Source organism: Diplotaxodon limnothrissa, linkage group LG1, assembly GCF_057381915.1.
Source record: "Diplotaxodon limnothrissa isolate DT_005_m linkage group LG1, D_limnothrissa_male_GT1.1, whole genome shotgun sequence".
Lineage (NCBI taxonomy): Eukaryota > Metazoa > Chordata > Actinopteri > Cichliformes > Cichlidae > Diplotaxodon > Diplotaxodon limnothrissa.
This window is the reverse complement of record NC_140596.1, coordinates 32,057,206-32,068,532: the sequence shown is the minus strand read 5'-3', so window position 1 is coordinate 32,068,532 and position 11,327 is coordinate 32,057,206. Positions and strand designations below refer to the sequence as shown.

Genomic DNA, 11,327 nt, shown 5'->3' with positions numbered 1-11,327 from the left:
AGGTATTGCTGCTTAAGAGATGACGCCGCTGCCTTTGAGCCTCCAGCTTTAGGTTCTTATTAACAATTCATGTATTAAAAACACCACCAAACCATGCTGCTCCCACCAACCATGTTTCATGTCAGGAAAGAGTTTTTGATGTGAATCTGTAGTACTGTTTTACATCCAGACATCGTGTTTTGCATTTTTGTATCGATACAAGTCATTTTTTATTACTTAATTCTTTCATTTTGTCCCACCATTCTCATTTAGGGTTTTGCACATGGTGGGCATATGTTTGCTGGCTGTTTTATACTGTTGCCACACTTTTCAGTGTTAAGAAGATTTATTCTGCTATGATGGGTGGAACCTAAGAATTTGAAATGTGTTCCTTTTTTCCATTGTATTTATTTATTTGATTGATTGCTCTATCGGGTTGTCATTTATGATTTCCAGAGGTTGTTTGCTGTTGTCCTCAGGTTCTTGTACCCCTCTCTCAGGATTACTTATTGTGATTGGTGGGGGATTCCCAAGTGCAGAAACAGCAGGTATGTCATGGTCTTTTCATTTTGATGCCACTTAAGATCATAATTATTCCACAAAAACTGCAGGTGTTTTCTAATTTGTGACTGCTAAAATGGTTTCTATTCAAGTGAGTTTTGATACGAGGTTGATGTTTCACTCTTCAACCTGTCAAACTTTTATAACGTGGTATTACACACCTTGAATTGCAGAGCTGCCAGTTACAATATCATTATTAAATCATAAATAATATAGTGAGAGATTCCGTTGTATCATCTCTCACTATCCTGTCAGATATATAACGACAGCCTTGTTTCAGAAATACAATGCGGGATCAGTGTTGGATTGACTTTAAAAGTCAAATTTACTTAAAAGTAAATCCTTGAGTGAAGTGTAGATAATTCAGGATTCAGGGCGGGGGGTTGCAGCTAATGAAAAGTGAGTTAGTGCTCTGACTCTTGACTACTTCACCTTCCTGTCTTTGTATTTGCCAAAGGTTCAGACTCGCTCCTTGCCTGAGAAGCTGAGATGCTGGACAGATTCAAAATGCATATCTTATTGCTGGGCCTGGCTCTGTTGATGCTAGGCCTGGCCTCTGACGCCTCTTCTCTTGGCCTGACTGTGCATGTTGTGCCCCTGGACAGTGATGGAGGAAAAACAGTGAGCAACATTTTCCCTCTTTAATTTTTTTTCCTAAAATCCAAGATCTCCCACACTCTCAGCTGTTCCTCATTATACATTTTACTTTACTAAAATTATACTTTCCTTGAAATATCCTAATGAACGTGTTTACCACTCAATTAGTTAAAACGTTTCAGGATTCACTGCAAGAACGGAAAAAAAAACATTAAAATTGACATGCTTCAAAGTGAACCCTTCCCCTTCTTTCTTTATTTTAGTTGCTACTTACTTATGTGTGCAAATAATTGATTCTTTTAATTCTACAAAACAAATTCAGTGTCAGTCATTGTGTAGTGTGTTAGGTCTGTTGTAATCTAGTTGGGCATTCTTCTATGCAGTCCTGTCAGCTGTGTACGTCTTAATTACTCATGGCTCCATCTATCCTCAAAAACGAACCCTTACTTTCATATAGATTTAATAGCTGAACTAAGGATAATGTTGATATTGTTGTTGTTTTTTCATAGTTGTTGTCTCCCATTGTTACATCACACTGGGCCACAAACATCCCATAAATTAGTGCTTCAACCCAAATTCAGTTATTTTTAGTTGTTTCATTCGGTTGATGGGAATTGAAGTGTAGCATCCTACTAATACTCAACATTAGTGGGTAAAATAAAAGTAACAAATACTTTATTTATCTCAAAGGGTAGGAAATTACGCTTACTAATAACTGTCAATTAATAGTCAACATACTAGTTGTGTGGGTCTCAGATTGATATTTGGTGCCTGATGAACTACATGCAAATGTTTGTAATGTTTGTTTAGTGCAGACATGAGGGAGTTTGTCTCTTTACTTCTTGCAGGTGCGGGCTCATTTCACTGTCATTGCTCCTAGTCCTTGTCCGTCTTTGTCTGAACTCTGTGCTCCAGGAGAGGACTGTCTAGTCCACACCACCCCGTTACCTTTCACTGGGACCAAACCCTCTGACTGGTGTGTCCGCCAGTGGCAGAAAACTGTCCCCAGTGACTACAGAGCTACCATCAGTTTAGGGTATGAGACCTACAATGCGAATACCCTTGACCTCAGACATGCTAAATTTTGTATATTAATTTTTACATTTTAAGTGTCAGCTCCATTTTTCATCTTTTTAAAAGAAATTTGCGCAGTCTATTTGGAAATAACTCTGAGATTATTCCAAGTGACATTGTTTTGTTTCTTAGACAACTACGGAGGACTTTTATTTGTATTTATTTTTTTTGTTCTACTAGATCAGCTTTGCATAATTTAGAGTTTTTTCTCATTTGTTGCCCCTCGCAACAAAGAATGGGTGAAGCTAGGGCTTCTATGGTCCCAGCGAGAGGTTTGTGCTTGAGATAACCACATTAGTGATATCCCACAATATCTGAAATCATAAAGCGCTAAGAGTACACAAAATCATTTAAAATTGACTATTTCAAGCAGTCTGGAGCCCAAACAAACTGACTTATGATTCTTCAGTCCTGTGCGAATCAAACCGTTTGCTATGGAGCATTGTGTTTACTATCTGTGACAAGATCAATGATGTTATTTGTTAAATTAAAGGAAGAAGCCATTAATACAGTTGTTGTTTTTTTTTTTTTTACTGTTTTAGGTCCGGAACAGAATTTTTTGTGTCTATAAATGCAGGACCAGTGATCCGGGCAAACAGCGGGAGACTCAACCACCCTGCTTTTGTGGCTCTCCCTCCTCCTCTAAGGTAGTGTAAACACCTACTCTCTGCTCTCCTTCCTCCCGACTCCTGTATTCAGACATGAGCTGAATTTGTGTTAATTAAATTAAGGACATTTAAGCTGTCATAAAGAGATATAAGCTACATATATCTGAACAAAGAGCCATACAAGATTTTACATGAAATAGATTTTTAAAATGTCACTTGGTTATTCGGATGATTTAAATCTGAGTGTAATCTTTATTTTTTTGTTAAAAAGTCCATGTAAAATCAGAGTGAAGCCTGAGTCTGCAGGTTTATGCGATCAGTTTCCGCTGATTTGTTTATCTGTTACTCATGCTCACCACTCGCAGTGGCTTTTTCAGCTCCAAAAGCCAGCTGTTGCTGGAGGCCAAGTTTAAGATCAAAGAGGCAACACTTCGAGAGCTTATTGACGTCAGCCAAAGTCTTTGCTTCTCAAAGACTTCTTCAGAGTGATGCCTTGCCCTTCAGCTGTACAGACTGCACCAAATCCACTTTCATTTTTGTTTTCTCTCTTGTTGTGATTTATGATTCAAGAAGCTGATTATCTCTTTGTCTGCATGCCACCAAACAGGGCCCGTGTGAACTGTCCTCACGACTTCCATCTGTCAGTGAAAGACTTGGATGGGGACAAGGTCCGATGTCGATTTGCCAGTTCTGACAAGGGAGAGTGTGTCAGCTGCACCCAGCACTCTTTCATAGAGCTGGATGGGGTGAGTTGTATTTCACGAGTTCAAGGCTTTATTATTGTAGGCACTGAAATCTATTTTATTCTTAATTAAAAACATATTTTACTATTTTAAAGATGATTACAATTAAACATAAGTGCGGATTAGACTAACATAAATATTTAAATATGTTCAGCACCAACCAACACCCAACCCACTCCATCTTTGGGGTTTCATCAAGACAGAAATCTGGCGTAAAACTCTGCCAAATCAGACATGTGGAAATACCTGCTGTGGTGAATGATGTGTCTTAAATTTGTGAAGAAAACCCCCCAAAAACCAGGGAAAAAAAGCAAATCTCAGCTTGGGTGAAAAAAGAAAGGCTAGATACAAAGAGGTTGCAGGTGAGCTGGGAGGAGCTGTAGGTCACATACTGGCAAGGGGAAAGTAAACAGCAGGGAGTGTTAGACTGAAATAACAAAAGCACAGTGTACACAGTGAAAGAACAAAACATGTAACTATGACAGTGACGTAGAGCATAAAAGTATAAAGGAGCTTAAAATTTAAACACAGTAATAAAATATTTTACATCCTTGCTCTTTAACAGAATGTTATCTATTGCTTCCTTTACCCAAAGTAATCTACCTCCTCTCACCAATGAGAATCTGGAATTCTCATTGCCCATAATGTCAAAGCTATTCTACGGCTGAAGCGTGTTGAAGACATCAGGTCACTCTGTACTAGCAGAAGTCTGCCTTTCCAGTAATCACATTCCAGTTAATTTGGAAGTGCAACTGAATTCTCTTTGGTCTTTGATCAGTGAAATGGTTTCCAAAGTAAAAACTTGTTTGGTTTAGCCATAATTTGCTTAGTTAAAAGCACCATTGTGTAATATCGTTTGCATACAGTCTGGAAACAAGTTTAACCACTCAGTTTTTTTTGTTGTTTGTTTGTTTTTTTGCCTTGTATTGATGTCATTTACAGTCAAACATTGCCCACACATACCATTGTGGAACTTGTTCATCTCTGTTGTTGACATTGTTTCATTCTTTTACCAGGAGAAATGCATTTTGTCCTTCACTGGACAGGCACCTGCAGGACAGTATTTTATTTACCTGATGGTGGAGGACCTGATTCCTTCGCCCAGAGTAAACCATGCCACAGATCTGCCCCTCAGCTCTGTCCCTGTCCATCTCTCTCTAACTGGTGAGGCTGACAATCGCTTAGATGACATTTTGGTTCAAGTATAGAGAATAATAATTGCGCTTTCTCTCATCATCTGCCAAAATGAAAATAATAATTTTACCAGATTAATAATAACTTATAGCATAATGTAATAAATGGTTTCATTTTGTCTTTCCAGTGGAAGAGTCATATTTTAGTTGCTCTGATGAACCAGTGGCCATAGACAGGACCCCAAAAGATGACTCTGTGCTGTTTCTTCTGCCGTACCAGGAGGAGAAAATCAACACTGACTATAGGTCGGAGGAGGAGAGGTGAGTCCTGGTGGCTCTTCCTTTGCCATCCCTCCCACTGCTTTTTAAACAACCAACATGGTTTATTCTTTTATTTTCTGTTGCTGTTGCTGCGTTTTTGCTGCTTATGCATGTATAGGAATGTGCATATGTACATGTACAAATATACTTGTATAGAAAAGTTATATAAGAGTCTGCTTGTGTGTGCATATATATGGATGTCTGTGAAGGTTCTCAGTCATCCAGGTCATCGTAGTCAAAGGAGCTTGCAAAGAAAAGCGTCTGGACTTCTTTAAGTTGCTTGAAGACGTTTCACCTCTCATCCGAGAAGCTTCTTCACTTCTAAGGTCAAATGGCGGAGAGTCCCAGATTAAATCTAGGACTCTGGCGGGGAGTGTTAATATAATGGTTTGGTCAAATGAAATTCATTCATTTGGTATATATTCTATTTGTACCAAGTGGATTTTCTTACATTTCATTTTATATATTTCCGTTGCATTTTACTAAAAAAATATATTCCTTCCTGTTTATTGAGGGTTGCGAGGGTGAAGAATTATTGTGCCTGTGTGGCTTTGCAAGAAGTGCGAGAGGTGTGAAGTATTTTTAGGTGAATCAAACATTATTAAAGGTTTCTCTCAATATTTACAGTGTTTTAGAGTTTGCCGTGGTTGGGCCCCCTGACCTCTACAGGACTGGCTTCACATCAGTCGGCCCCCTGGCCACTATGGCCATGGCCTGGATCCGCTCTGAAAACAACCTGACTCATCTGTTGCCCATCTGCTTTGCTGCAAATACCAAGAGGTCAGCTGATGCTTTATTAAACCTGTATTTATACATTTGCATATATGCGCTTCAGATGAACCTGTCTGATCTGAATGTTTTATCCTGTCAGTTTACAGTCAGAGCCAAGATGTGTGTGGCTATACCAAAGTAAGAGCTTGCTTAGAAATATCTGGCAAAACAACTTCTTTCTTTACAGCAGGGTTTTATCTGAAAATACTCACTGCTTACATGTTCCTTTTCAAACTTTTTCAGGGGAAACCAGAACATTACCTGCTGGAACAGGTAGAAATTCAGGTCTTGTGTGTGAGATTCAGGTGATTTCGAGTGTGATAAGTGTGGTTGCGTGAGTTATTATCAATAATTAACCTTCTGCTCCTGGTCAGAACTGAAGTGTGAGAAGACAGAGATGACTCTGGTGCTCCCCATCACCTCGCTCACAAACATCAACCTTGCCGAACTCCAGCTTAACAGCCCCACCTGCCCCGTCAACTACAACAACACACATGTGACTGCAACCATCTCCTTGGACGGCTGTGGCACAAAGACTGTGGTAAAATACTACGCAATTATGTCTTCCTTTACTTTTTTGGTAGCTGTGGCTTTCTTCTTTTATTTTAATATGAAAGGCTTTTATTCAAGAAAGGAATCACAGCAGTATTTAAAGAGCAGCTTAACGTAAACTGAAACTCTTGTCTTTGCTGACACCATGTGGTTTCCTTTCTCCTTGTATAGATGTGTTTCAGGAGTCTTTAGAAAGCAGTTTTAACTAAGTAACGAATCAATAACTATGAACTATGAGTTGATGAATATCAAAATGGTGAAATAAAGCTTAGCTGAATTAGCTCAGTCAGCTCTGAGAATGTTCACTCTGAGTTAAGCTTGTAAGAAGAGTTCAGAGATTTAGGCTCAAACATGCAGCCTAAGGGCTGTAGCCTTGTGATTGTACCTCCGTATGGACTGAATCAAATGTAAGACATTAAACAGTCATATCATTCAGTAACAATTCCAGCGTAATGTAGCTTTAACCCCCAGCAGATTGCTCTTTCAGCACACATAAATGTCCTCTAGCCTAATATATATTGCCTACTGGACTTGACCTCTGTTCAGCTAAAAGAAAAAGAATTTGCCTCCATCTATCAAGACACATCCATGCTGTGTAATATTAGTGCTGTAAGGCTGGATAATGCTGTTCAGTGAAATTATAGTGGGATAAAAAAAGAAGGCTGTAAAGTTTAATTAAGTAGTCATCAGAGAATAAGAGAAATCCTTCACATGTTTGCTTCATGCTATAAAGGAGGGAGACGATATGTAAAAACTGAGGTGTTAAAATAAACTTTCCACCGAGCAGTGTCACAGAGTCACCTGCAGTAGACCAAGAGTTTAACTTATCTGTCTTTTCTTAAAAAAATAATTTCCCTTATTTGAAGCTCTGTCATCTGGTTACACAGAAGATGAAACTTATTGGAAACCTTTTATTCAAAATAGATTTTCTGGCCTTATATTAAAAATGATTTCTCAAACGATAAGATATTTTGCAGTGATAGATTATTTGTTTGGATTTTCATTTTCTCTTTTCTCATTCTCAATTTTTCCCAGCACTCGGGCCCAGAGCTGGTTTACACCAACACCTTGAAAACCGTGCGTCCCTACTCTATGATTAGCCGCCAGCCCTTACTTATCCTGCCTTTGGCCTGCCGCATCCCAGGAGTCCAGGTCAAGGGCCCAAATGCTTCAATTGAGATGCCCACAGAGAAAGAGACCTTTGGTGAGTTTCGTGTTTGGATTGAATTTTACCTCCCAGGAACAGGGCCCCTGGCACAATTCACCAGAAATCCCACGTTTCGCTCTAACGTCAACTCACCACAAAGAGTGCGTAGAGCTGTTGACTCGGAAACAGGAAGCAACTCCAGTAACAGTACCAGTGTAAGTGAAGAAAGTGGATCCAGGATCAAACAACTGGACCTCTACGTCAGGTCCAATTGCAGTGTGGTTCGAGCCGAGATGATAGTAAACGACTGCATCGAGTCTGAGACTGAGGACTTTGCAATAAGCCGTCCTATTCTAGAACAAGGGTCAGTAACATTCAGCTTGTGTCCTGTCATTTTTTCAAAGTTACCACTTTGGAGAGGACAGATGCTCTTAGAAAATCTTCTCAAAGAAATGTTGTTTTCAGTACATGAAGCATATCATACAAACTGAAATAGCAGTCGCATTTCTCTCTTTCAGGTGCTTGGCATCCAGCAACACCTTAGAGATTATTACTACCCAAAATAATTCCAGGGTTTACCGCCTTGATTTGAGTACAATACAGACCAATGGAACAACTGTAAGTGATGTCATATAACACACACATAAGCATAAGTGTCACTTTGCTGTACTCTTTCTGTGTACCAAAGGCTTGTTTCAAATAAAAGTTGAAACTGAGAAAGAAATCATTTTGACCAGCAAAATACAAAAAGTATTCAGGGTCATTCAATGTCAATTCATCAAATCAATGTTAAAGATACATTTCTTAAACGGCATTATGCAAAATTTCAGCATTACTGTGGCTGTTTTAGACAATTTTCTAAAAACTACTTGAGTTAGCTTTTTTCACAATTTCTGTCTCTAAGAACACTTAGGAACGCAGCTCAAGCTAGGAGAGCATGAAGGATGCTTGAAGTCCCTTAAATATTTGGATGTCTGATCTCCGACAGCTGATTTGTATTCCAGCAGAAACCACCGTTTTGTACGCAGGGGGTGATATTTTGTTTACAACTAGTCAGATACAAGGAGGATGATATTATTTAGTGCAGTTCAAGTCAGGTGAAAGGATCTAGCTCAAGTAGTTTTCTAGATAATTGAATTTTAAAAAGGGGGCTTCACAAAAACGGTGCTAGAAAAACATTTAAAACAGCCCTGGTGTTTTCCCTTCAAATACTTATCTGAGAGCAATAGTGGCATGATGTTTTTCATGATTCCTATTAAGAGTGTATTTTTGCCCTCAGTTTTGTTTTCAAACAAATTTGTGATGGTCGAGTGGGAAGTTGACAAATGAGGTGCTCCTTAAAAGTGATGCAAACCCCTGTGAGTTTTGTAGTGTGTTGTAGCCACGGGAGTCATAATAACTCATAATAACTGTTTACTTAATTAACAGTTCTAGCATTTGAAAAATGAATTTTACAAGCTTTCCAAAAAACATTGTGTTTAAATTAAAATTACGATTTATTTTTATGTATGTTTTACCTTATTTATGTTTTAAAATAAAGTTGATATTTTTAGTTTGGAAGCCAGTTTTAGGGAAATCCCTACAATTTTTCTCCTGTTCAGTTGCACATCTGCTGTTTTCCGCTTTTTTAAATTTATTACATTCTCAGATGCAAAAATAAACAAATAAATAAATAAAAATTAAATGTTGGTGTAGCTGGTTCTATCCCACTGGGCCAAACAGATTTCCATGAGACTTTGTTTTATGTAGCTAGCACCATCATCTGCTCAATGTTTGAACAATATGTTGATTAGTTACCAAATACCTCTAAAGCAAATTGCAGATTTTAAATAAATTTTACTAATCAGTAAGTGCTATCAAGCATGCTATGGAAATGTACTGACCACTGCACACATCATGTGTGGTGGCTGGCTTGTTCTGAGCAATTTGTCTTGATTGTGCTTTAGAATTGTTCCAGTATTAATGCTTCGTAAACAGCTGTAGTGCTCTATGTGGCGATAGTGTGAAATACTTTAATCTGAACACTGCTAAGTGTGGCTTTTTGTGTTTACAGCTGTATGTCCAGTGCACAGTCAATCTGTGCATTACCACCATGCCCTCTCTGTTGTGCCCAAATCTATGTACCAGCTCCAGGAGTCAGAGCACCCTGGTTGGCAGTGTGTTCACCAGCAGCTACACAGTCAAATCAGGACCTGTGAGCCTTGTGCTCACCACTCCTGCTCCAACCACAACAGCCGTGGCAAACACAACAACCGCAGCAAATACAACAAGTACTAATGTAACAACCGCTACTACAGCCACAGTTACAACTACTCGTACAACCAATACTGCAAGTACATCAGCAACTCCAGCTGTTACAGCTGCAACTACTGCAACCAGTATCACAACCAATACTGCAAGTACATCAGCAACTCCAGCTGTTACAGCTGCAACTACTACAGCTGTCCATAACACCGCAGGAAGTGGTAAGACAATTTATTTTAAACAAGACTTAACCTCTCCTCTGTTTTTAAACATTAATTCACTAACATGTAAAAGACAATATTAATGAAAATAAAAGTCAGTTTTAACCTTTTGGGTTTCCTGCAACAGTGGTTTTGATTTTCAGGAAAGTAATGAGCAGTGGCTTATTTCAGGGCCACTGGCTTATTCATTCCTGGCCAGGTGCCTAAATATAAGCAAATTAAAACATGTAGGTCACACTCAAGTCAAAGATGACAAAAGTGCTTTACAGGCTATGCAAATTATACATTTAATTAAGCGTTGGTCAACTTTTAATATTTCCATCGTTTTTAATACATTTAATTAAGAAAATGTAAATGTTCCTGTGTCTGAAGTACTTTGGGTCAACTTCTGTTGTTTAAATGTGCTACAGGCTCTAAATAAAAAAAGTGTGAGAGTCAACATAAAAAGATTTTAAAGTTTTTCAAGTTGCATGTTTGATGTACATTTTTTCATTTCCATAAAACAGTTCAGTGGGCTGCATACTGAACTTGAAGGATAGAAACAAAGTATCGATCCTATCACACTAGTGTCAACCTTACACCGATACAAGTGTTGGAATCAATACTATCAATATTTTTGATTGATCCGCCCCTCTCTACCTTCTTTAAGGAGTCCCAAAGAGATTTGTATCCCTTCCAAGTGTCAAACTGGTGATCTTTCACTTGTTAGGCAAATGTGTAAAATATTACCATATTCAATTATATAATCTTGCTTTTAATGTTTAAATGTTAATAAGTGCACAGTGTTAACTGTAAACTTAACTCACTGACCTCATCTCTCTTCCACTGCAGCTCCATATCAGGCCTCATCTCTGGCAACAGGAGTGATTTTGACAACTTTCAGCATATTTCTTCAGAAAATGCTCCTTTGCTGATCCTGCATCTGGAGTTATCTGTCACATTAGGGAGCACCTCATTCGTTTCCTTTGGACATTTAGAGATAGAATCACACAAATGATTCCAGTGTGTATTTTGAGCTGTTTCAGATTCCCACATTAAAGTGAGATCACACAAAATACTGTCAAAGGGAAAAGAAATAGATTGCATAGAATTTTCTTAATTCCTCTATCCTCTATCTATGTTTTTAGAATAACATAAATATGTTGCTAAGTAGTTATTATTATTAACCATGTTTCTAATAATTTTTCCTTTTTACAGTTCTATTTTATTAATCTATTATAAGGCCTTTCAACTGTGTTTGTTTGCCAATATGAATAAAGCATGAATTATTATTTGATGAAAGCTGTACTGGTATTGGATCGATTTCCTAGCTGTTGTAGGAGATTTTGTGAAAAGAAGCCACTTTTTTCCCCTTAATCAATCTCTACTGATGCCAA

General features: G+C 38.3%; 1 protein-coding gene across 1 annotated transcript; it reads left to right on the top strand.

Moving 5' to 3' along the window:
• The first annotated feature begins 1,029 nt into the window (after nt 1-1,029).
• On the top strand, nt 1,030-10,865 carry LOC146640048 (uncharacterized). The gene is made up of 14 exons (XM_085357274.1): nt 1,030-1,161; nt 1,986-2,173; nt 2,754-2,858; nt 3,427-3,565; nt 4,579-4,726; nt 4,884-5,016; nt 5,644-5,796; nt 5,888-5,925; nt 6,031-6,060; nt 6,162-6,328; nt 7,375-7,850; nt 8,005-8,104; nt 9,540-9,951; nt 10,783-10,865. Exons 1-14 carry the CDS (start codon nt 1,030-1,032, stop codon nt 10,863-10,865), a joined length of 2,304 nt encoding a protein of 767 aa, XP_085213400.1.
• Nucleotides 10,866-11,327: the final 462 nt, after the last annotated feature.